The 27212-nt window shown below is 41.3% G+C and overlaps 1 protein-coding gene across 6 annotated transcripts in view; it reads left to right on the top strand.

The window, feature by feature from the left end:
* Nucleotides 1-27212, top strand: part of cnot6 (CCR4-NOT transcription complex subunit 6) — a 58921-nt gene that overhangs the window by 19264 nt on the left and 12445 nt on the right. For all 6 annotated transcript variants that reach the window (XM_062970300.1, XM_062970301.1, XM_008104857.3 and 3 more), the window contains 6 exons: nt 8234-8347; nt 17753-17939; nt 22438-22523; nt 22909-23013; nt 23099-23167; nt 26566-26723. In XM_062970300.1, coding sequence (XP_062826370.1) covers nt 8236-8347; nt 17753-17939; nt 22438-22523; nt 22909-23013; nt 23099-23167; nt 26566-26723 — 717 coding nt within the window. In that variant the 5' untranslated portion in view covers nt 8234-8235. The remainder of the gene's footprint in view (nt 1-8233; nt 8348-17752; nt 17940-22437; nt 22524-22908; nt 23014-23098; nt 23168-26565; nt 26724-27212) is intronic.

Here is a 27212-nt window from a genome sequence, read left to right as displayed (position 1 = left end):
CCTTCATTAATTCTCCATATAGATTATTTTCTAGGAATTGCAATTTCTAATGTTGGTCAGTGATCTGAAATAATCTTTGTGATTATTTCACAAATAATCTCTGAGATGTGTCTCTCAGTGAATAATGTATACAGTGTTCCGTCACTTATCGCTGGGGTTAGGTTCCAGGGGCACCCGCAATAAGTGAAAATCCGTGAAGTAGGGACACTATATTTATTTTAATATTTATACATTATTTTAGTAGTTATAGACTATTTTAAGTCTTTATCAATCAGTCGTGTGTTGATAAATCGCCTCCTTCTCCTTCCATTGCCACTTGGGCTCCTTTTTTCTCCCTTTGGCTTCTCCTTCCTCCCTTCCTTAGGCTGTAAATTGTAATTTTTTATAATTTATAATAGTCTTTTAGTGGTTATTGAAAAACCACAAAACAGCGAATCCACAAAAAGTGAACAGTGAAGTAGTGAGGGAACACTGTAGTCCTTTTCTTCTGGATGTAAGACCCTCCAGATGTCTGTGATTGAAAGTTCTTCGACCATATTCCAGACTTTTTTTTTGCAATTTTCCTTAAGTTTTTGAATTGGCTTTATAGTTTTAAAATCCATATTGAAATTCACAATAGAGTTTTAGTCTCCCATTAAAATCATAACTATATACTCAATATCTTTCATCTCTTTCTAAAGATTTTCAAAGAAATGAGCTTTTCCACTATTAGGAGCATAAGTATTTACAATTAGTGTTTTCTTTGTTTGTAATTCTATCATTTTCATTATAAATCTTCCTTCTGTGTCTGTTTTAACCATTTGAGGTGGTCAAGTGTTTTAGAAGTTCCTGCTCCCAGTCTTTTTTGTTTTAAGTATTTCCTGTCCTTTGTATTTTTAAATTAATTTTATTGTAACTTATCTTTTTATTTATTATATTTTATTATTTTCTTTTATTATTTTTAGTTATTTTGTGTTGTTATAGTATTTTATTGTATTAATTTTTAGTGTTTTTAATTATTTTTGTTTTTTATTATTTTTATTGTATTTGTATGTATTTTATTTTTATTGTTTTATTATTTGTTTTTTATTATTTGTATGTATTATATTTTACTATTTGATTATATTATTTATATTTATGGTTTTTTTAATTTTATTATTGTATTTTAATTTTTTATATATTTTTGGTATTTATTTTATTAATTTTGTTTGTCTTTGTATTGGGTTGCTCTGAGTTCTATGATCTGCCTGTTCGAAATGTTTGGCAGGCATCCTCAGAGGTTGTGAAATGTGTTGTAACGAAAGCAAGTGGGGTTTATATATCTGGAATGACCAGGGTGGAAGAAAGAACTGTTGTCTGCTTTAGGCAAGTGTGAATGTTGTAATTGGCACTGATTAGCCTTGCAGCTTCAAAGCCTGGATGGTTCCTGCCTGCCTGGAATGAACAAAATGTGGCTCCCGGTATTAAAAAAAATCTGAAATCAGGACAGTTAACTAAGGAACAGCACTGAGCAATCAGGGAATTCCAGACATGATGTACTGAGGGCCAGCTAACATCTCCCAACAAAGGATTCCTTTCCGAAGCAGGAAGTAGGCAGGCCTTGAAGGTGCAAGGGCATTAAATGGCAACTAAGGTGGCCAATTGAAACATTCACAGTTGCCTGAGACAGATAAGAGTTGTCCCATCCTGGATATCATTGCTGAGATAGAAATAAACATCCCACTTGTCTGTTTTCAAACAGATCTCATAATCTCTGAGGATGCCTGGCATAGACATGGATGGCCGTTTGGCAGCAGATAGGGTCGTGAGGAAATGTGATGTTTAATAGAGTTGTCCTGAATCCCTTCTTATTATCCAACATATTCAGTTATCCAACGTTCTGCTGGCCTGTTTATGTTGGATAAGCGAGACTCTTCTGTATAATCTTATATTACCTGTTTAGAACTGGATTATATGAGGCCCCTTCTACACAGCTGTATAAAATGCACACTGAAGTGGATTGTATGGCAGTGTGGAGTCAAGATAATCCAGTTCAAAGGAGATAATATAAGATTCTAAATGGGTTATATAGCTGTGTGGAAGGGCCTTGAGTCTACACTGCCATATAATCCAGTTCAAATCAGATAATCTGTGGAAGAGGCCTAAGTGAGGCCTAACACTGCCTGTCCCCTGGGCTGAGTGGGTTGCTAGGAGACCAAGTGGGCGGAGCTTAGCCTTCTAACTGTCAGCAATTGGATAAAAACGATTATTCGTCTCCCTCTAATTAGGAGTTTATTTTTCTTTTCTTTTTGATGTCGGCACCTAGAGGCGTGGATGATGGGTTGTGTTGCCAAGTTTCATGTGTTTGGGTCATGTAGTTGTGTTGTTGTGCATCTTTGCCGTTTTTTTTGGTTTTGTGGCTCCGGATTGTGTTTTTGTGGTGTGGTTGTGTTGTAACAACCGTGAGGCAAGGCTTTTGCGTTGTGTTGCCAAGTATCGTATTTCTGGGTCATTTAGTTGTGTTGTTATAGTCACGGCGCAAACAACTTTACCCTTTTATATATATACTAGCTGTGCCCGGCCACGCGTTGCTGTGGCGAGGTATGGTGGTATGGGAAATAAAGTACTGAGGAATTGGTGGTAGTTAAGGTCAAGGGTAAAGGTTTTCCCCAGACATTAAGTCCAGTCGTGTCTTACTCTGGAGGTTGGTGCTCATCTCCATTTCTAAGCCGAAGAGCCGGCGTTGTCCGTAGACTCCTCCAAGGTCATGTGGGATGACTACATGGAGCGGCGTTACCTTCCCGCCGGAGCAGTACCTATTGATGCACTCACATTTGCATGTTTTCGAACTTCTGGGTTGGCAGAAGCTGGAGCTAACAGTGGGGGCTCTCTCCGCTCCCCCAATTCAAACCTGTGGCCTTTCAGTCCAGAAGTTCAGCAGCTCAGCGCTTTAACACGCTGCGCCATCAGGGGATATTATTTCCTAAAGGTTGTGAATAAACAATATTTCTGATTGGTTTTTTTTTGTTTGTTGGAGGCAAGTATGAATGCTGCAATTAGGAAAAATGATTAGGATGTAATGGCCTTGCAGCTTTAAAGCCTGGCTGTTTCCTCCCTGAGTGAATTTTTTGTTGGGAGGTGTTAGCTGGCCCTGATTGTTTCCTGTCTGGAATTTCCTTGTTTTCAGAGTGGTGTTGTTTGCGATATTTTATGTGCTTCTACTGTCTGTGGCCCTGAGAAAACAGGATTTGCCAGACTTTGATGATGGGAATACTTTGTTGGGAGGTGTTAGCTGGCCCTGATTGTTTCCTGTGTGGAATTCCCCTGTTTATTTACTGTCCTGGTTTTAGAGATTATATTGTTCTGCATTATTCTATCCCAGTAATTATTTCATATTAAAGAAGAATCTCACTTATCCAACATTCGCTATACAATGTTCTGGATTATCCAATGCAGTCTGCCTTTTCATAATCAATGTTTTTGTAGTCAGTGTTTTAAATTCATTGTGATACTTTAGTGGTAAATTTGTAAATACAGTACAGTAGAGTCTCACTTATCCAACATAAACGGGCCGGCAGAACGTTGGATAAGCGAATATGTTGGATAATGAGGAATTAAGGATAACCCTATTAAACATCAAATTAAGTTATGATTTTACAAATTAAGCACCAAAACATCATGTTAGACAACAAATTTGTCAGAAAAAGTAGTTCAGTACACAGTAATGCTATATAGTAATTACTGTATTTATGAATTTAGCACAAAAATATCACGATATATTGAAAGCATTGACTACAAAAATGCGTTGGATAATCCAGAATGTTGGATAAGCGAGTGTTGGATAAGTGAGACTCTACTGTAAATACTACATAGCATTACTGCGCATGGAACTACTTCTTCTGTCAAATTTGTTGTATAATATGATGTTTTGGTGCTTAATTTGTATAACGATTACCTAATTTGATGTTTAATTGGCTTTTCCTGAATCCCTTCTTATTATCCAACATATTCACTTATCCTGCCGGCCTGTTTACGTTGGATAAGTGAGACTCTACTGTATATTTCTAATCTTATATTATCTGCTCAGAACTGGATTATCTGAGGCCCCTTCTTCACAGCTGTATAAAATGCACACTGAAGTGGATTATATCGTAGTGCGGAGTCAAGATAATCCAGTGCAAAGCAGATAATATAAGATTATAAATGGGTTATATAGCTGTGTAGAAGGGCCTTGAGTCTACACTGCCATATAATCCAGTGCAAATTAGATAATCTGTGGAAGAAGCCTAAGTGAGGCCAAAATCTGCCTGTCCCCTAACTGAAACCTGGCTGTCCCTTGGTTGCTAGGCAACCAAGTGGGCAGAGATTAGCCCTCTAAACTGGCAGCAATTGGATAAAAAAAATTATTGCTCTCCCTCTAATTAGGACTTTATTTTTCTTTTCTTTTTGTTGTATCAACCTTGAGGCGTGGATGATGGGTTGTGTTGTCAAATTTTGAGGTTGGGGGGCCTGTACTTTTGTTGTTTTGTGAATTGCCGTGATGCCATCACTCTTTTATATATATAGATCTCTCAGGCTGTATCCCAAGTATAACTCTTTTATATTTGTTACTCTACTCCTCCTGATTTCATTTTGTAATTTAATCTCATTTTACCAAATTTACTTTGATCAAGTTTTATTGTGTTTTAATTACTTTTAGTCAATATTTACAGGAGTTTTAGGATAGTGATTAGTGTCTATTTGTATATTTTTGTTTTTGCCTTTTATTGTTGATATGGTCAATGGACTAATCAATACAAATCTTATCTATTCGCATTCATCATTTAGTTTCTTTTATTACTATTTTATTGATACCTATTTATAGTTTGGAATTGAAGGAATGTGAATGCTTCTTTACAGAGATAGAACTACACTACAAGGTATTTGAGTCTATAATGATATTGAAAGACATAGGAGACTCAAGTATCCTGTAGTTATTGTAGCACTTCTGTGTTCAAGTCCCTTTGGGGAGAGAGGGTGAGTTATAAATAAAGTTTTCTTCTTCTTCTTCTTCTTCTTCTTCTTCTTCTTCTTCTTCTTCTTCTTATTCTTATTATTATTATTATTATTATTATTGTGTGTTTATAAACAATAGCCCTTAATCTGATACAGTACTTTTATAGCCTACAAGTTGTTTATGGATTTCTTTGTGAGATTTGTTCGGTGAGGGCGGGGGGGGGGGGGGGTCTGCCTTTGTCTTCCCCTGAGACTGAGAGTGCATAAATTGCTGAAGGTAATCTATTGAGTTTCTTTGGTTGAGCAGGATTTAGATTTTGGCCTTCCAGACTCCTTGTCCAGTCCTGAAACCACTACACCACACTGTCTTCTAGAATCAATACAAAATGTAGATTTTAAAAATATTTTATGATGCTCTGGTTCTGAACAATTTGAGTGTTTTTTACAAGTTTGGAAGGTAAAACATGTCTATGTGCATATTCTGTCTTAGGTTCTCACTCTAAGGCCAATTTCAGTAAAGGGTTTTGTAACTCTTTGTAAGTAGTTGATTTGTTTTTAAACAAAGGCACCCAGAAGAATTATTCTTGGGCTCTAAGAAATCTGTGCACATCGACCATTCTTAGAGTTTCTTTTCATTCAGAAAAGTGGGTGGATATGGATCGAGAAAGAGAGAGAACAAAGAAAATATTAACTCAGTTCTGTTCCTGAAATGCGGTGTTTCTCATTCTGGCAATCATGTAGGGATTTATCAAGATTTGCAGTACCATTGATCTTGCTTTCATTTGTTTTCTTATTTTGAAGTCCAGAGGAAATAGTGCCATCTATGCACGTCTGTTTTGAGGGTCATGTCAAGATTTTTTAAACAATTCATGGAGCAGTGCTTAATTTGATAACCAGCAAAGCAAATCTTTAATGTGGTGTGATCTCTAGCTAAACTTAATGAGCCAATAGCTAGCTAGAGAAGAAAAGAACACGAATGCTTTGCTGAGCAAGCAATGAGGGAGAATTTTGAATCAGACACTAAGGTGAAGTAATTCATTTCAGTTTATACTGCAGAACAAGTATATGACCAATTTAATAAACTGTGAAAAAGCAAAAACTCTGTACTTGGAAAGAGGCATCCAACTGTTTGGTCTGTCGCAATGCTTGGATGTGTTCTTGCTGGATGCAGAAAAAGGATCCCTCCTTTTGAGGCCCTCCCAATGACCCTCAGAAGGTTGAGCAGTGTAAACTCAGTTTTTTGTGCCTGGCTGAAGAAAAACTAGGTACAGTTTGGCCACCCCAGCTACTAAAATGCTGTGAAGGCCATTTAGCCAGTATGGAGAGTAGGTGCTACATGAGGGAAGGGAGAGCAGCTACATCTGGTGGAGCTTCATTTTCCAGCTAGTTAAAGCAATGAGGGAGAATTTTGAATCAGACACTAAGATGAACTACAGTAGAGTCTCACTTATTCAAGCTAAACGGGCCAGCAGAAGCTTGGATAAGCAAATATCTTGGATAATAAGGAGGGATTAAGGAAAAGCCTATTAAACGTCAAATTAGGTTATGATTTTACAAATTAAGCACCAAAACATCATGTTATACAACAAATTTGACAGAAAAAGTAGTTTAATATGCAGGAATGGTATGTTTTAATTACTGTCTTTACAAATTTAGCACCAAAATATCATGATATATTGAAAACATTGACTACAAAAATGGCTTGGATAATCCAGAAACTTAGATAATCGAGGCTTGGATAAGTGAGACTCTACTGTAATTCATTTCAGTTCATACTGCAGAACAAGTAGATGACCCAATTTAATAAACCGTGAAAAAGCAAAAATTCCGTACTTGGAAAGAGGCATCCAATTCTTGGAAGGTATGAGAAGTTTAGAGAGGGAGAGGTAGAGAGGTTTAAGAATTGGACTATGATTGTGGCTTGATTCCCCACTCAGCCTTCAGTGAGACAGTCATTTACTAATCAGCCCCAGATGGTTTCAATAATTTATCCTGTATTTATTTTGTCCTTACCATTTATGTATTTTAAATGCATTTTTTTATCCTTGTATCGTTGTTTTGAATTGACTGGTTTTAACTGTTATAACATTCTGGTTTCATATTATATCACTGTTTTCATCTTTTTATATTGTGATTTGTATTATGTTGTTGTTTATTTTGTCCTTATGCTGTTTGGGCCTCTGCCCCATGTAAGCCTCCCCGAGTCAGAACTTATTTTCATTGGGGTTCAGTCTTGCCATCAACCAGGGCACCCAGAATGGAGAGTACCCAGAATGCTGTACTTCCCATTGCTGAATCTTAACCAATTTCACAAATATCATTCCACAACCCTTCCCCATAATAGCTCAAGTCATGTGGGGGTTCCATGGCCCAGTTTACATTTGAACCCTAGTGTCCTGAGACTAATGCTCTTCACTAACTGCCCTTCACGCTCCCAAAATAGAGGCAGTTGAACCACAGTTGTCCAGATCGATACATTTTTACATTTAGCTGTATAAAAACAAAAACAAAATCCACTGTTGTCAATACCCTCATTAGCCCAAGAAAAATTATGCAAATGTACATAGAGTTTTGAATTCTCCAGAACTCTTCATTCTTAGGGATAATACAAAACAATTATTGGGGGGGGGGGGGTAAAAAGCCAGGTATTGTTGCCTATTAAACTCAATCTGGCCATTTTCGTTGCTGGTGGAGGTTAAAGTATCACATTAGACCAAGCAGTTGCACATTGCAATAGAGGAAAAATAATTAGACTGCATTATGGAAAACACAAAATTCTAACTTTATTGAAACACATAGCCTAGTTCAGGATCTTGTGTTTTTATATAAGACTTAAAATACAAATTGCACTTCCTTAAAACAGTGCAAAGGGAATAAATAAGGCAGATTTTAGAATGAAGGCATGGAGGATCCTGCTGAATATGTATTTTAATCGGAGAGGTAGAACTAGCTTGTATCCTGTGGGCTGCACCTTTCTATTCCTTGGCCTAGATCAAAAAAGATCCCTAAATCCAGGTAGCCTAGTGTTTTCAGAAGCAGAAACACAGTTATAACACTGATAATTTATCAGTCAGTGACTTGTAGAATAAGTTGATGTTCATGGTGGTGGTGATAATGTACAAGTGAGTCATACTGATGTTTTCTTTGACTAGAAATTATAGTACTTAATGCCTTTCTCAAAGGTGGTTGGTATATTCAGATGGTCTAGTTTAAGAGGAGGTGCTGCTCTTAGGAATTTTCTCCTGATAACAAATGGTTTATGTTTCACTATTTTTAACAGGAATGCCCAAAGAGAAGTACGATCCACCTGATCCACGGAGGATGTACACAATTATGTCCTCAGAGGAAGCAGCCAATGGCAAAAAATCGCACTGGGCAGAGTTGGAAATCAGTGGTAAGATGTAGGAAGGAACACAGTGACAACAAATTCACTCTGGATTATAACCTTTTAAATTAAGTTGAACTGTTAAATTAAAATTCTTTCCAACTTTGGGTAAAACTGAGCTGAACCTATCACAAGATTTTCTTATTTGAATTAATTTCAGTCTTCTAGTTAAATTCTTCACCTACTATCAAAGAGATGGTTTTGTAAAGAAACAAACTGTCACAAAAACATGATTTTTGAAGTGCAGCACAAAACAATTGTACCATGTCTGGGGAACAGGCCATGTGGAAGGTAGTTATCAGATCTGCAGAGTTCTTGTTTTTTCTTTCTTAGTACCAACATTTACGCAAGAGTGAATAAGTAATTCAGTGTGTGCCTCTAGTGCACCCATCCAGCCTGGCCTCTCACTTCAGTAAAATTTACATTGTGCTTCTCCTGCATGGAAGGGGGATGGACTGGATGTCCCATGTGGTTTCTTCCAGCTCTGTGATTCTATGATTTTATAATTACTTACTTTTTTTTTACTGAGTAAAAAAGTAACCTGCGCTGAATTGAGGCTAATTGTTGTATGAGGCTGTGGGAGGTGGGTATAATATATGGTATCCTAGAACATGTAGAAAGGGTACCAAATGGAAAAATCAATTTCATAAACGTTCAATTGTCTCCAAGAAAAAGGCATGTGGACTGCATGACTTAAGTATTTGGATTATTTTTCTTTATAAAGATCTATTTATTTTCAAAACAATATCTTATTAAATCAATCAGCTTGTGCGTACCTTTGAGGGAAAAAATGTGAATTAGAAACTTCAAGTTTAAATTAGGTAATCTGATGTAAATTGATACAGTATGTGTTAGAGATTTGGAGTTATGGAAGCATTTGAATGACAGAAGATACTTGCTCAGGTAGTACAGATTATTTGAAATATTACTCTGTTTCTCTTCATAACTAGAAATTTTCTTGACATTTCCTATAAGCCCTTGCTTCTGCATTAGACCAGTGAATATATCTAGTGAGAACTCAAATGTTTCCGGGCAGGACATTAAGTCTGTAGCGCTTCATTATCTACTTTGCCCACTCATCAGGAATTGATATTCAGAGAAATATTGCCTTTGGCCCCTGGGTATTCTGTTTGGTAGATCTCAATGACTTGTCTTCTCCCTCCTTTTAAAACTAAGCCAATTACATTCTTGCAGCACGATTACATAAATCATGTGAAAAATATGTTTCCCTTTTTTTCTGAACCTATTGGCAATTGGTGTTCTTGCTGATAATGTCCCCAGGATATTTTTCCTATCTAATGCTTGTTGACAATCAAAGAATTGCACAGGGTTGATGAGACAAAACTTGCCTTTGCAGAACTATGCTGAATTTTCATGAACAGTGCTTGCTTTTGTATGTTTTTAATGCTTCTAAATGTATGAAAGTTTTTTCAGGTTATTAGGGATAAACATTGTGCTAATAGACCTATAATATTTTAGCTTCCTTTTATTAGTGGTTGTATACTGAGTATTTTACCATCTTCTGCTGAGGAGGTTGATAACCTTTGATATTTGCCATCCAGATCTGGTGACTTGTTTTAACGTTTAATTATTTAGTCTCTTTCCACCTAAAAACTTTTTTTTGTAGCTGCCCACACCACTAAAATCAGTCCAGTGTTTCCTATAGTGAAGGCTAACAAAGTTTTCAAATAAAAATCTTTAGTCTTCTTGTTCAGTTTAAGTCCCCTAAATACAGTTATGTACCTGGCTAGCTTCCTGTTTCTGATGTATAACTTTATATTGGTCTCTATTGATTTGATCATGAAATGAATCTCTGTAGAAACACATTCCCCCAACCCCCCTCACAATCCAGTTCACTGTTTTTCATATAAAAGTTAAAGGCAGTTTATGAAAAACAGAGAAATGAGGTAGGTAGGCAAAAATCACACTAAGTTGTAGATTTCTCTCCAGTAATCAATTTCTTGACTAAATTGTTCAGGAGCAATATCCTATGTATAGTTTATAGATTTGACTATAGCAGTGTCTTCGTTAATAACATTATTGTTGCAATTTTGGGCAAGTATTTACCCAATAAATATGAGTGTAATTTTAATTCCTGATGAGTACAGTTTTTTTCTTCAGTTCCCTCCATTATATCTTCAACATCCTTAGGTGGGGGGACTAAAATGTTCCATGTGTCAAAGTTGAAATGTTAGATATAACATGTAAGAGGAGCTCACTTTAGAATAAATATGCACCTGATCAGACTAGAAGTCTTTGAGGCATGTCTTTAATAATTATATGGAGGTACAGTAGAGTCTCACTTATCCAAGCCTCGCTTATCCAAGTTTCTGGATAATCCAAGCCGTTTTTGTAGTCAATGTGGTCGATATATCGTGATATTTTGGTGCTAAATTTGTAAATACAGTAATTACAACATAACATTACTGTGTATTGAATTACTTTTTCTGTCAAATTTGTTGTAAAACATGATGTTTTGGTGCTTAATTTGTAAAATCATAGCCTAATTTGATGTTTAATAGGCTTTTCCTTAATCCCTCCTTATTATCCAAGATATTCGCTTATCCAAGTTTCTGCTGGCCCGTTTACCTTGGATAAGTGAGACTCTACTGTAGTTATATCTTCTTAGGTTTCTTGTTCATTTCAGTTATTCTATCTTTTGTCATTGTAGCATCTAATACAGCCTAGCCTGTCCATTCTGTAGATAAGGCCTACCAAATTGCAGTGATTCACACTATTCTACCACGTTTCAGGCTGCTCCAAGTTTACTTCCCCTGATTCTGACATTAGTAAACAAAACCCACACATGGATTCTTTTTCCGATTGTCTTGTGGCTTTTCTTATAATTTGATTTCTTTAAATGGATATTATTTCTTTCTTAATTATTTCCACATTCAGTGACTTGCAAACAACCTGTACTATCATTTCTAAGGACGAGTCATCTTGAACCAGGTCCTTGTGATGTCTCATGGGCCTTGTAGTCCCGTTCCTAGTACTATTGTGGCAGACGAAGAGGAAAACATGGGATTTCCACCGGTTCAGCCAGAATCGGAGCCCCTGCACCTGGAGGATGTTTGCCCTCAAGAAGTCAGCCAAACAAGCCTTGGGCAGAATTCTCCCCCGTTTTCTCGAAAGGACAATTATAATAGAGATAGAGGAGCTAGGGAGGCGAATCGCCGGAGCCTCAGAATCGCAGCCAAACAATTAGCTGATTAGGTCTGCTTCCCTTGGGAAATTCTAAGGAGTCATGCATCTGGACGGAGTTGGGTTTCACTTCTAGTTCTCCAGGGAAAGTGTTCTTCTGGCGGGAAACGAGACCCTATTTAGGTGTTTTGCCGCAAGGGAAACCTTGCGGAGTCAACTCGTCAGCTTGAGGAGTGAGATCGTGTGTGGACTTCGTAACCCCAGTTCCTTGTTTTTTCCGGACCAAGTTCCAAGCCTGCCTTGTTTCACGTTTGACCACGGACCTCGCCACGGACCTTGTTCTTGCTTCTTGTTGCCTCGTATCAAGTCTTGTCTAGCCAAGTATCAAGTTTGTTTTCCAGCCTTGTTGTCAAGCTTCAATGGACTAAAAGACCTTGTCATCTCCCCACACTATTGCTTGGCAAAGTGTGTGTTTCGGTTAATGGATTATAACTTTGGACTCTAATATCACTTATTGGACATTATTTTCCTGGACTATATTTGACCTTTCCTGAAAGGTCTACTTCTGAACTATATTCTTCACTTGTTTTTATTGACTTTATATATTCCTTTAATAAAGATATTATATAGAATCTGGCCTCTGCGCATGGTTATTGGTGTTCTGTAGCCTGGGTCTTGACAGTTTGACTCCGCCACCCTAAGCACCAATTAACCTAGGCCAAGATGTCTACAGGAACCGGGGCGGAAGCCCAACCACTCAGCTACACCATTTCCAAGGAAGAATTCGACAGAATCCGAGATACGCTCCGTACGCAGGAGGGGGAAATACGGGGCTTGAAAGAACGCGGTGTCCGGCTCCCTGCCCTAGCGCTTCCAACCAAGTTTTCTGGAGAAGCCTCCAAGGTTCATGTTTTCCGTCGCCAGTGCCAGGCGTACATAGAAGCCCGCCAAGCCGAGTTTCCCCAAGAAGAAGTCAAGGTGGCATGGATTTACAGCCTCCTAGAAGGGCCTGCGGCCAATTGGGCGACGGCGCTATTTGATGCGGGTTCCATGCACCTAAGTTCCGCGCACAACTTCCTGAATCACCTTAGAGCGACATGGGGGATCGAGGACAACGAGGAGGCGGCCGGCCATAAACTCCGGCGTCTCTTCCAAGGGGACAGACCGTTGTCCCAGTACATAGCCGAGTTCCGGGTGCTGGCTCAGAACACCGGCTGGAACGATATAGCCCTCAGAGGACAGTTTCGTGAGGGTCTCAACATCGAGATGCAGGAAGAAATCTCTAAGGTGGATCCTCCAGATTCTCTTGAGAGACTTATCAATCATTGTTTACGAGCCTGCTTGCCAACAAAAAACAGTGGCTCTGAGGCCAGAGTGGAAGAGCCAGAGTGAAACCCCCCGCTTCCGCCAGTATTCAGCCACGACCAGTGTGGAGACCCCCACCACCAGCCCCAAACCCCAGGGGAAGCGAGGAGGAGCCGATGCAGTTGGGCAATGTGCGCCCCAGACTAGATGTTGCCGAAAAGGCCCGCCGCCAACGTTTAAACCTCTGTTGGTACTGCGGGAATGGGGGACACTTCGCCAAAGGATGCCCTGCCAAGGGAAAGCCCACCACCCGCCTGGCGGCGGCGTCCTCCGCGGAGCCGGAAGCGGCCGCGGCGACTGGAATCAAGCCGGCGGGGGAAGCCAGCGACCGGGCGTAGAGAGGCTCGACAACCCGGTCAAAACCCCGCTCATGAGCCGCAAACCGGGGTCCTATTTCTCCTGGTGATTACGCTGTGGTCGGTGAAAAAGGGACCCATCATGATCCATGCCATGATAGACTCAGGGGCAACAAACAATTTCATCGATAGAGAGTATGCCGACTCTCTGGGATTACAATATCACGATTTCAAGAATGCCCGAGTGGTGCAGGCCATAGATGGTCGTCCCCTAAAGACGGGTCCAGTAAGCCAATGGACTGAACCCACCAGGATGTGGATAAGGGAACACATGGAAGAAATTTCCTTCTTCGTTACCGAGGTTCCCCACTTCCCTGTGATTTTGGGGATTCCATGGCTGATGCTTCACGACCCAAACATCTCCTGGTCCAACAGAGAACTACAGTTTGCCTCAAAATATTGCCAAAACCATTGTCTAGTAGCCAAGGTCTGCCATGCCACAGACGCTGAGCCCATCATCACCTTGCCCAAGAAATATTCGGACTTTTGGGATGTTTTCAATGAAAAGGAAGCCGAGAAACTACCCCCACATAGACCCTACGACTGTGCCATTGACTTGGTGGAGGGGGCCCCGATTCCGCGAGGACACTGCGTTTCCCTTTCTCACTTAAGGATGGGCTACTATGCTACAGGAATCATATTTACATCCCTCCAGGTCCAGGCAGAGAAAAGGCACTTCATCTGTGTCATGACTGCAAGCCAGCAGGGCATTTTGGACTTTTCAAAACCATGCACTTGATCCTACGGGATTTCTGGTGGCCCAAGATCCGCAAGGATGTGGAAAAATATGTCAATACCTGTCCTGTATGCCAGCGTTCCAAGACAAGAAGGGAGAAGCCGTCAGGGCTACTGCATCCCCTTCCTACTCCATCTCGCCCATGGGAGATAATTTCCGCGGATTTTATCACTGACCTACCACCCTCCCTTGGATTTACCACGATCCTAGTGGTGGTGGACCTTTTTACCAAGTTGGCCCATTTCATTCCCTACGATGGTCTCCCCACGGCCAAAGAGACTGCAGATTTATTCCTTCAGCATATTTTCCGGCTACATGGATTGCCCAAGAGTTTAGTCACTGACCGTGGATCTCAATTCACCTCTCGTTTCTGGAAGGCACTACAGAAACTATTGGGCATAGACTCTCGTTTATCTTCAGCTCACCATCCCCAAACGGATGGGCAAACTGAGCGCACCAATGCCACTTTGGAACAATACCTTCGCTGTTATGTAAACTATCAACAGGACAATTGGGCTTCCCTATTACCTCTATCGGAGTTTGCTTACAACAATGGTGTCCAGGCTTCAACTAAAGAAACCCCGTTCTTTGCGAACTACGGCTTCCATCCGCGTTTCTTCCCTTCTGTCATCGAAACTTCGGAAGTCCCTGCAGCGGAGGACTGGCTGCAAGAACTCACAGCGGTGCAACAACTCTTGCACCAACAACTGGATCAAGCCAAGGAGGACTATAAACGCCACGCTGACGGTCATCGCCAGCCGGGCCCGGAGATCAAGGTAGGAGATCGGGTTCTATTGTCCACTCGCTTTTTGCCCTCCCACCGTCCCTGCCGGAAGCTAGATGCCCATTTCATTGGTCCCTACCCAGTGGTGGCGCAACTTAACCCCGTGACTTTCAAACTCCAACTTCCGCGCTCCATGCGCATTCATCCGGTGTTTCATCGTTCTCTGCTCCTTCCGGCAGATGGTGTACGCCCCGATGCGAACCAGCCGGCCCCCGCCCCTGTTTTGGTGGACGGGGAGGAGGAATTCAAGGTTCAGGACATTTTGGATTCTCGCTTTCATCGCCGCCGCCTTCAGTATCTCATTGACTGGGTGGATTTTGGCCCCGAAGAACGCTCTTGGGAAGACGCTTCCACAGTCCATGCCCCCGACTTAGTCCGCCGCTTCCATCAGGCCTACCCTGCCAAGCCGCGGCCCCGCGCCCTGAGGAGAGGGCCCATGTTGGAGAGGGGCCTTGAGGAGGGGGATAGTGTGATGTCTCATGGGCCTTGTAGTCCCGTTCCTAGTACTATTGTGGCAGACGAAGAGGAAAACATGGGATTTCCACCGGTTCAGCCAGAATCGGAGCCCCTGCACCTGGAGGATGTTTGCCCTCAAGAAGTCAGACAAACAAGCCTTGGGCAGAATTCTCCCCTGTTTTCTCGAAAGGACAATTATAATAGAGATAGAGGAGCTAGGGAGGCGAATCGCCGGAGCCTCAGAATCGCAGCCAAACAATTAGCTGATTAAGTCTGCTTCCCTTGGGAAATTCTAAGGAGTCATGCATCTGGACGGAGTTGGGTTTCACTTCTAGTTCTCCAGGGAAAGTGTTCTTCTGGCGGGAAACGAGACCCTATTTAGGTGTTTTGCCGCAAGGGAAACCTTGCGGAGTCAACTCGTCAGCTTGAGGAGTGAGATCGTGTGTGGACTTCGTAACCCCAGTTCCTTGTTTTTTCCGGACCAAGTTCCAAGCCTGCCTTGTTTCACGTTTGACCGCGGACCTCGCCACGGACCTTGTTCTTGCTTCTTGTTGCCTCGTATCAAGTCTTGTCTAGCCAAGTATCAAGTTTGTTTTCCAGCCTTGTTGTCAAGCTTCAATGGACTAAAAGACCTTGTCATCTCCCCACACTATTGCTTGGCAAAGTGTGTGTTTCGGTTAATGTGGACTCTAATATCACTTATTGGACATTATTTTCCTGGACTATATTTGACCTTTCCTGAAAGGTCTACTTCTGAACTATATTCTTCACTTGTTTTTATTGACTTTATATATTCCTTTAATAAAGATATTAGATAGAATCTGGCCTCTGCGCATGGTTATTGGTGTTCTGTAGCCTGGGTCTTGACAGTCCTTTCATTTAGCTTGGAAAGAAATATGAAAGTTTACACTACAGTCTTATAGGGGCTGATCTGGAAAATATACTTAATGAATGCTTAGATAATATACTTTAGAAATATAGGTTATTGGTAGAATATTCTGCAGGTACTGGAATTCAAATCTATAGAATTCCTAGGAGACAGGCCCTTTTTTGGAGGCAGGCTGCCTGTGCTTCCAAATAATAGTATTAATTTACTTGGTTTTTTCATGTCCTCCTACCAGCATGAAAACTAAGGCAGTTCACAGAATGGACTAAAACTGAATATGGCTAAAATCAGTTCAACGATACCAGTGAGATTTTTCATGCATTAAGTTGCAGTACCAACCCATTTTAAATATGTATTTGCTATAGGGATTAAGGCCCCATCTACACTACCATGTAAAATCCAGGTTATTTGCTTTGAACTGGATTATATCGCAGTGTAGACTAATACAATCCAGTTCAAAGCAGATAGTCTGGATTTTTATGGCAGTGTAGATAGGGCCTGAGTTAGCAAAGCTTTGATATCTGGAAAAATATTTTTTTCCACATATCAATTCCTAGTCACCTAGGCATTTAAAATCTTTTTCTGATTATGTTAGAACAGTGGTTCCCAAACTTATTTGGCCTGCCACCCCCTTTCCAAAAGAAATATGACTCAGCACCCCCTGGAAAGGGGGGCGTGGCTTAGAGGGTGGGTGTGGCTCCTGCTCAAGAGGGCGAGGCTGAGCCTCTCCCTAGTCCAAGATGCAGGGCTGCGAGGGGAGGTGGGCGAGGCCACAAATGGGCAGCGAGGACTGGGATGGGCGGAGTTACGAGCTCTGAGGCAGGGTTGAGCTTCTATCCCTGTCCTGAGGCGCCTGCCAGGACACAGGAGGCGGGGCTAGAGGAGGGGCGGGGCCTCTTCCCAAGTGCCTGACGAGGCTGAACCTCTGTACCCCGCCCCCGTGTTCTAATAAGCGTCTCAGGGGAGGTATACAGAGGCTCAGCCCTGTCTCACGCTCTTGGGAAGAGGCCCCACCCCTACCCCCGCCCTTTAGTCCTAAAAGGCCTCTCAGGAGAGGTATAGAGGCTCAGCCCTGTCTCGCACTCTTGGAAGGAGGCCCCACCCCCTTCCCTAGCTCCGCCCTCTGTCTCCCAACAAGCGCCTCAGGAGAGATAGATTCTCAAACCTGTCTCCGGCACTTGGGAAGATGCCCCGCCCCTTCTCTGGCCCCGCCCCTGTGTCCTAATAGGTGCCATCATCACCCCCCTGGATCGCTCCAGCGCCCACCGGGGGGAGGTAGCACCCACTTTGGGAATCACTGTGTTAGAAGATGTGTGTTCTCTATTATTTGTCAGATGTTTTAGCAGCTACTGCCAACATCACATTTTTCCCCTTTTTGTTACCTCTATAACTTCTGCTCACTTCAAAATAAGCATTTAATTTCTTTTGTAGAACACACTCCCTAAATTTCCAGAATTTCCCAAAACTAACAAAATAAAGAAAAATTAAAACTTTGGGGATGTAAAGTTGAAATGATTTTAAAATATCTAAATAAAAATAAACTAGTTCATATTTTGAACTCCAAACTGAAAGGTATCTGAAGGAAGGGGATTATTGTAGGAATTGGTTTGCCTTTTTGTATATACTCCAAAAGAAACTATTTAAATGTATGATTGGAAATAATAACTGTCTTCCTGTTGTCTTCTAGGGAAAGTAAGAAGTCTAAGTTCATCCTTGTGGTCACTGACACATTTAACAGCTTTGCATCTCAGTGACAACTCCTTATCCCGTATTCCTTCAGACATTGCCAAACTTCACAATCTGGTATATTTGGACCTCTCATCTAATAAAATCCGTAGTTTACCAGCAGAACTCGGAAACATGGTGTCACTCAGGTAAGTGTGAGTCTCCTTCAGGTGTCTACATCATTTTGTGTTTGATTTAACTAGAAGCTAGCCCTTTAAGTTTGTACTTATTTGGGTGTACCTTCTACTGTCTCAATTTATCATCCGTTTGCATTATGATTTTTGAGATACGTGGTGCTTAGATAAATCCTGTTTGCCCTATTCTGCATTTCAAATCAGAGTTTCTTTGGAGTGCAGACTGGTATGTGTAAAGTCTTATCACTTATAGGAGCTAGACCAGACATGGGCAAACCTTTTTGCTTTGGGGTCGTATTGCAGGCCTGGCCAGAAGGGCCGGGCCGGCAGGAAGAATAGTCAGGCACATGCTGGGCGTGGCAGCCCTGGGAGGTGGGGGGCCTGGAGAGGGTGGGGCCAGGAGGTGGCTGAGCAGTGCCCAGCTCAAGCTCAGGTTGTCCTCCTGGCATATGGACAGGACTGCTTGCCCCATCTTTATGCTGGGAGAAAGGCGAGGCATACAGCAACTGTCCCCATCCTCCTCCCCGATCCTCGGGCTGTCCTCTTGGCATTATGCTGGGAAGAGGGCAAGACAGGCAGTGGCTGAGAGTGCTCCAGAGGGCTCTCAGCTACTGCGTGCCTTCCTCCTATGGCAGACCTCCGTGTCCTTATGCCAAGATGACAGGGAAAATTAGTAGGGGCTGAGGTAAGTGCCCAGGGAGCTGCATCCAGCCCCTGGGCCTTAGTGTTCCTGTGTGCCCATACCTGAGCTAGGCAGTAGTTCTCAACCTGTGAGTCCCCAGATGTTTTGGCCTTCAACTCCCAGAAATCCTAACAGCTGTTAAATTAGCTGGGATTTCTGGGATTTGTAGGCCAAAACACCTGGGGAGCCACAGGTTGAGAACCACTGAGCTAGTGTGATCTGACACTTGTTACCTTCAATATGTAGCCTCTCAGTACCTCCAGTCATACCAACTGGGCATTAAAGTAACTGTTGAAGTCTTCAAAAAATAAAATAAATACTTTATATCTTCTTCAGTTACTCAGTTCATAAATTACAAAAAGAGTGGTAAAAAAGCTCCAGTAGCTATCTGGTAACTCAATGTGAAGTTGACCTTTTGTATAATTTGACCCCATGTATAAGTCAGCAGCAATTTTATCAGCTAAAATTCTAGATTTTAATATATCCCACAGATAAATTTAAATAATAAAGGAAGCACTTCTACTCTCTTATCTCTGCTGCAGCACCACTTCTGGTCTTTTGGAATATCTGGTCAGGAAAATAGCTCTTTGGCATTTCCTTATGATGTCAGAGAGAGTAGTAGGTGGTCAGTACTTCCTTTAGGCTCTCCTAGGATGGAGACCCAATAAACTATCGCAATTCACTCAGAGAAAGGGAATGGTTTTTAACTAGTTTATTCCAAAACCTGATAACCACCTTCTTTTCTTCTTCCCCCATCTTTCTCCTTTCCCAGCAGGGCTTGACATTCCATATGTTGGGTTGGTCCTTCCACTTGTTCCTGTAGGCAGAAATTGGGGGGGGGGGGGGTACCTTCTGGATACTATGCAGGAGGGACCCCTGCCCCAACTGTCAGTCTTTTCCCCATCTACAATACCTGAAGGACATGCTTCTCTGAGCTCCAATTCCTTCAGCCAAGTTTCCTTCCTAAGTTTGTTTGGGAGCATGAAAGGAAGAGAGATAGGAGGAAGATGCTGAGGAAGGAGAAGGGAACAGCTGCTTTGAGTGATTCCCATACCACAAATGACACCCCACGCATTACTATTGGGAACAAGGCAACAGAAAAAAATGTGATGGGGGGTGTTACTGGCAATATTTATTTATTTATTTACGGCATTTATATCCTGCCCTTCTAACCCCGAAGGGGACTCAGAGCAGCTTACAAGTTATATGTACATACAATATATTATATTAATAGCATAGGACAACGTTAGTATCATATATTACTATGTTGTACTATACCATTATACTGCAATATTATCAGTAATAATACATGTAATATATATAATGGTAGTCAGAGGATGGGAATCCCCTCCATGTTGCTGACATCTCTCAATCCAACCACCCAGCCCATGAATGACCTGCTGAAAGAGATGGCATGAGTAGAGTGATGACAGGGTCCTAGAAACACCAAGAGACACTCCCCTCCCCCCAAGCTGGTCCCTTGTGTAAAGGGCAAGCACACTGGATCTAGCAAGAGACTCGGAGATTAACAAAGGGGGTATGTGAAAGGGCATGAAGACTCCTGGTCCCTCCTACCTCCCCACACTGCATGCTTTAAGCATAAATGCCCTCCATTGCAGAAGGAGAGTCCAGGGCCATCAGGGGAGTGCAGACAGTCAAGCACCAAGCATGCTCCAGCTCTTATTCAAGCAAGTGTGCTACATGTGGAAGGATTCAGGCGCTTCCTCTTCCTCCATGGCTATCTTCCTCAAGGTACCATCTTGAGCAAATGGTTCTGGACCACAGCCAGATATCAGGGACTTTTTTTCTGGCATCCCCTTATGGAGATACAATCGATAAGTACAAGAAGCATGACAGAACATCAGGATGGGACAAAGAAGCTGCCACCCATTCGTTGGAGGAGAAATACGAGGGTGTATGAGAGGCCTCAATCAGAGCCAGGAGGAAGGAACTCTGTAATGGTGGACATCATTAGAGCAGTCTGGACACTAGATCCAGATAATAATGAATGTGAGCCTTAGGAGGTGGAGAACCCACTGCAGAGTCCACCTAGCACAAGGCAGGTGAAGTCAAGGGGAACAGAAGCACAGCATCAGTTGGCGAGAGGTAAGAGCTATCAGACTACCTCTCATCATTTGTGGAACTGATACCGGGAAAAGCAGTCCTGATAAGAACCCTGAAAGGACTATCTGACCTGGCACCATCTATAGCTCATTGTTTCCCAATGAGGATTTGTACGTAGTGCTGAAAGCCTCAACACTATCCCTATTTGAACCACAAAGGGAGGCTTCCATGAAACACTTCTCCTGGAAAGTGCTTTTCAGCATGTAGAGTATCAGAATTGGACACATATTTGCATGTAAAGAACTGTGCGTCATAGCACTGGACTCTTTAATTTTCAGACCTTTGTGCCAAAGGCACAGGAGATATTCCCCTCATTTTGCCCACAGCTGGTTAGTGAACTGGGAAAGTTCTAGTACACTCTAGACATGCACAAAGTCATCAAAATCTACTCAAAGAGGACAAAAGATAGGGCCTTTGGGGAGCCCTATTCAACTCATTTCAACCCAGCAGAATTGGAAATACAGACAACCATTAGGAAGTCACCTTCCACCTTTGACAAACACTATAAGTTGGATGTTTTTGAACCTGCATAGAACGCATTTGGAAGGAGGATTCTACGACACGTGGCAGGTGGTCGTGAAGAGGAATAATAAACATGTTACAATTGTTGATTTACGTGTTATCTTCCTTGATGGTCAAGTTGTCATAGATCAGTTAAGAGTTTAATACTTTCAAGAATGAGAATCTCTTTGTTCAGCTGTTTAAACAACTGACTGCTGTGGGGGTTGGGTGTCTGGAAGGCCTTTTAAAAAAAGTTCCTGCCTACAGGAGTGAGTGGAAGGATCAACCCAACATACAAATTGTTAGCTCTTTATCTGTTGGAAATGAATATATTGTAGGTAAGACCTACATTCCTTTTTCCGAGTTTATGTGAGTTTTCCGGATTGTATGGCTTTATTGCAGAAGCATACAGCCCAGAAAACCCACAGCAACCCAGTGATTCTGGCCATGAAAGCCTTCGATAAGACGTTCCTTTTTCTTTTTGCTGCTTGCATTTTGCCATACACAGTCCTCAGACTTCCCATTCACACTTGCATTCTGCAACTTACTCCTTCCCAGCCCTTCTGACCTCTAACTTTCAGAGCAGAAATGACCAGTTTCTTTAAAAGAAAAACAAAAAATTAGAAATCTTTCTCTCTTTTAAGCTGATCTTGGCCCCTGAAATCTCCTCCTATAGCCAAAAAAGTATGCATAAAGTGATATATGAGCTCTATCACTTCTTTTCCAAACTGAAACTGAGCTCTGAGGCTTTCCATCGAGAGACAACAAAACCAAGAAAGTAAATTGCATGGGGTTAATTAGGGGTAGCTCATGAGAAGTGCACAACCTGCCTCCAGTAGAGGGCTCAGGCTTTTGCTTGTGGCTCCCACAGTGGTGTTAAGACTTGTGTAGGTTTTTCTCTGAGGGAGGAGAAGCCCAAACCTTTCTTTGCCACTCTGGCTATGCAGTAGCTGTTTTTTTTGGCTGATAGTTCTGACAATTAGAATCATTGATCCATTATTTTTTCTTCAGCTTCTTTAGTTTAACAATATTGTCCTGAGAAGACTTGCAAGTTAGTGCTTTTTATTCATGTTTAATATCTGCAAAATCACACATCTTTTTGGGTTTTTTTCCATTTAAAAGTTTCTCTTTGTAGTTGGACAATTAATTTAAAATAATTAATTAAATATATATTACTGCTTTTGTCTTCATCTGAATTGCTAATAGGGAACTTCATTTAAATAACAACCTGTTACGAGTTCTACCATTTGAGCTGGGAAAACTATTTCAGTTACAGACTTTGGGTTTGAAAGGTATGCATTTTATTTTAGTTCTCTTGCACTTTGTCTGCATTTTTCATTTCATTTAATCTTCAAGCTGATAATGTACTGACCACAGCTGATACTATGCTGACTAAGAAACACTGAGATCTCAGCATTTTGAAATTGTATTTGAACCTCTCTGGACTACTGTCTTTTAAGAATATTTTTCTTTCTCTGTAATTGTAGAAATCTAGAATTTTTATTCAATTGTTGATTAACATTTGATGATAATTTTGTGAAGAGAGAACATTTAGTAGCAATTTTATTTCCATTGGCCCGAATGAAGATTTCCAGATACTAGTACTAAAAATAAAACAAACAACAAAAACATCTAAATCTACAAGGTCTCATCCTCCTTTCCCCAACCTTTTTACAGGAAACCCACTTACACAGGATATTTTGAATCTCTATCAGGAACCAGATGGAACAAGAAGGCTACTGAGTTACTTGCTTGATAACCTGGCAGGTACTGCAAAAAGAAGTAAGTAAATGGCTTACGTAGCACATGCATTTGTACCTCTTTAAAATAAATAATATCTCATATTAGTTTTTGACTTCTTTAATAGTTTCAACTGAACAGCCACCTCCAAGATCTTGGATTATGTTGCAAGAACCAGATAGAACAAGACCAACAGGTAATGCCAAACTAATCCATACCGTTTTTCTCTCTCTCAGACTAGTGGGTTTACCATTTTCCTTGCCTGAGCAATTTATTTTCAGTTCCCTTTTTGATAGATTCTAATACAAATATTTTAGAAGGAAGTTTGCATTTTTTTAGCAATAGAGCAATGATCCTTTTAAACTTTTATATAGGCTGTCAAAATTTTCCAGAAAAAGCTGTTTATATGACAGAGAAAGACTTAGATTTAAATCTTATAAAAATTAAAGGAGTCCATGTTGTGTTGATTAATAAGATCATTTGTTTGAATGGTTGTGTGGTCTGGTTAGATCCCACATCTTTCAGAATCAACAGTCCCGCATCCATTCTACTTCACCTACTTCACTTCTCTGCACCTGGGAAGCAAGGGCTCTGGTTGTTGTCATTGTTTGCATCATTACTTGACAAATCTTGGCAGCGGGAGAGGGGGGGGGGGAAGGCGTGTAGTCATATTGCTTTGGAAAAGCTTGGAACCATCTTTTAAAAATTATACCCCCAAAATAAGTGGATCCCAGTTATTATGTCTGTAGTGTACAGCACCTTCTAACCAGATTCTTAAATGTTGGATAACTGTATGAGAATTTAAAGTGTAATCTCAGTCATGTTGCCCCACTGTGTCATTCTAAAGCCCATTCCTGTTCATCATATTTTCTCTAATTCCCATTGGTTTCACTGCGGCTTACATTCAGTTTTGATTGTGCAAGTCTGTAACTTAAATAGCTATAAAACAAAGCTTCAGTTGATTTTAACTTGAAATTCAGTAGCAATTCCTAAGCACAGAATATTTCAAAAGGATGGGCCCGATTTGAGCCTGCTGTGTTTCTGCAACCGTGAACCTGTGTTTCAAATGATTACCGCTAGATGCCTCTCCCAGTGCATAAACAGCCCCTAACCTCAGACGCCTGCAACATTCTTCTCATATAAATGCTGTAAATAAATAAATAAATAAATAATATTTTCCTCTGAAGTGCATGCAACTGGTATGGTCTCATGATTAAATATCACCATAACACATGCCAGCATGAGAGATCACAAGTTTTCGGCTGGCATGATGAATGGAATTGAGTAGCATACTCAGAAAACTCTCTTGATTTCTTCTCACATTTTCCTCACGTGTGTGGTCTTCCTGTGCTCTCTTTTACTTAAACCACCAGTTTCCTAAAAAGTGTCAATACCAATGACAAATGTTCTTTGGCATTACTAGATCAATGCCAAAACACCATTGAAACGTATACATATCTCCGCAATTACTAATTCACTCTTGTTGAACTGCAGAACTGAAAACACTTTCTCCGTTTGCCATCTTGTGAAGCACTGAGGCTAGGGGTTTTTTGTGCTCTGGGAGGGGCTTCTAGTGCCCCCCACTCCTTCAAGTCATAAGAGTTTCATCCAAGGGGTTAGTGGTTGTAGAGATGTAGCAAGTTCAAATCTGGTTCATCTTTTTGAAACACCCTGTAGTTTGAAGGCTACTGCCATCTTGGAAAGGTTCTTTAATTTCTTAATGTATTTTTTAAGTTGAATCAGTTATTGACCTTTAGCATGGAAGCTTACACTTCTTTTCAAAATTGATGAGATTAGTACATTCTTTGTGGTCTCTGTAAATCACACAATTGAGTAATCTGTGCAGTCACAGAGCACTGTTCCCCCTGGAAGCCCATCTGGTGCCACCACATTACCGACATGTGGACCAAGAGTCCCTGGCAGTCCATCAGCATCGTGAAAAAGGTGCTCGAGAGTCAAGACCTCCCGACACCCCTTCCCAGACAGACGTTGTTTTATTCATCCAGTGGGTGCAATTCTCTAGTCTGTTCCGCAGATGGGGATTTCGCTGATGAAGACTACGAGCCCCATTTTCCTCCGTGGTCTGAGATCGGCTCTCATGCATCTTTGAGCTACTGCTTTCCTTATGGCTTGCTGGAACCAAGGGTCTCAGTCATTGATGCCCCGTCTCCTACCATTGATCTGAGACTGCTTATTGCCCAGGTCTTACAGATGGCCATGGCGTTGGGACTCAAGTTCAAACAATCGACGCAGCTCATTGATGACCCACTATATAGAGATGCCCAACAGGCTGCTTCTTCTGCCACGTACTTGCCTTTTTTGCCTTACTTGCTGCATATAATGAAAGCTTCCTGGTCCAATCCCTTTTCTGTGCCACCTACTTTGAAAAAAGTAGAAACTTGTGCTGGCTTTTGCACCATCTGAAGCCAAACTCCATAATTGTGGACAAGGCTCTGTCCTGCTCGAGCCACATCTCAATTCCGCTCTAGTAGACAAGGTGGGGAAGAAGATCGATGCTGTTGGTAGGCACGGCGTTGCTGATCTGCATCTCAACATACGGAGCCTGCATGGCAATTTACCAGAGGAATCAGTGGGACTCTATTCATAGAATCATAGATAGTCCTTCCGGCTTGCCCATCTGGATGACGAGGTCAAAACTACGCTATCTACCTTCCGCCCGGAGGCTCTGTTTCCATATGCGCCCACTACAGTAGTGGTTCCTCCACTCCTTCAATTCTCTTCAAGACCCTCAAGGCAAGTGCCTCTCGAGTGGTCATTTGTGAATTCACACTATCCCGCCCATCCTCTCCACACAGGGTTTGTGCCACCTCAGGTCTTAATATGGGCTGCAGCTGCAGCTTGGGAACTCAGAAGTTTCAGAGGTAACCGGGTATTATATAGCCTCGGGATGGTGGGCGAGGTTACCGGCAAAACATTTCTGCCTAGTGATTCTAGAAGGTTTGGAACAGTGCTCTGTGCATCCACAAATTACCTTATTGTGTGACTTCACAGATGACCACTCAAAGAAATACAGTTACAGGTAAGCAACTTGTCCTTATCTACAGTGGAGTGTTGTCTTAGAAAATTATGCAAGTCCAGGTAAGCAACCTTTTTGTGGTCTCTACTAGGGTGATTAACAAGTGTTATGTATATTGATTTATAAAAGCAGGCAATTTAAAAACAAAGTAGAATGTACCAACAAATTCTGGCAAGTAAAAGCTAAAACTACATTTAAATGGTTCTGTTTTTACATCCTACTCATGGCTACCAAATCACAAAGCAGCTCAGCTTACATTTAAAAATAAGTAGATTCATAAAATCAACCTTATGATGCTGTCTACCAGAGAGACTAGATCAGAAGTTAAAATGTAAACATAAAACATATATGCAATGTTAAAGTTTGTTGTCAGTTTTTGGTGGAGAAATGTCTATGTACATTGTCAGGTTTCCACAAAGAAAAAGAATGTGTGTGTTTGGTCAGCTCTTCAACCATATATTGGAATTAGAGCAGGCAACACTTACTTCTAATAAATGTATTGAAAGGAAAAGTGCATATATTGGATAATCTCCATAAATGAAATTCCTGTTTTGCAGCTCTGTTTTCTGTAATGTGTTACAATGTCCTCTGTGATAAATATGCTACTCGGCAGCTATATGGCTATTGCCCATCATGGGCCTTGAACTGGGAATACAGGAAAAAGGCTATTATGCAGGAAATCATGACCTGGAATGCTGACATTATAAGTCTTCAGGTGAGCAATGTGACTTGCTTTTCGTTCACCTACTTATCATTTTAGACATTTAAAGCTGAGCGATCTATGTATATTCATATGGCAGTGGTAATCAGCATGTGACATCTTTTGTATGCTCTTTTGAACAGTTAGAATATCATAAAAGAGCCATTAGTTTTGTCCTGAAAATAATTTGGATATAATTACTATAAGACAGTCAAATGAGTGAGGGATTAGTAAAGAATAGGTATGAAATGTTGTCTTCCCCCCTCCCTGCATCCATCGAAAGGAGCACATGAGAGTCATTTCCTTATTTGTCGTTCCTGTGCTGATATTCATTTGCTTTCCCATCTGTCAGAAGAATGGGCTACATGGCTGCAGATGATGTACCAAACTAGCAGATGCAGTAAAAGAGTTGCAGAGCCTCTCTGCTGGGCATTACATCGATCTTGAAGCAGGAAACAGGAATTAGGGTCAGACCTGCTGGCCAATGCACACTTTGTCAAATAA

The sequence above is a fragment of the Anolis carolinensis genome, chromosome 2 (genome assembly GCF_035594765.1).
Source record: "Anolis carolinensis isolate JA03-04 chromosome 2, rAnoCar3.1.pri, whole genome shotgun sequence".
NCBI lineage: Eukaryota > Metazoa > Chordata > Lepidosauria > Squamata > Dactyloidae > Anolis > Anolis carolinensis.
This window is presented reverse-complemented; position numbering and strand designations above follow the sequence as displayed.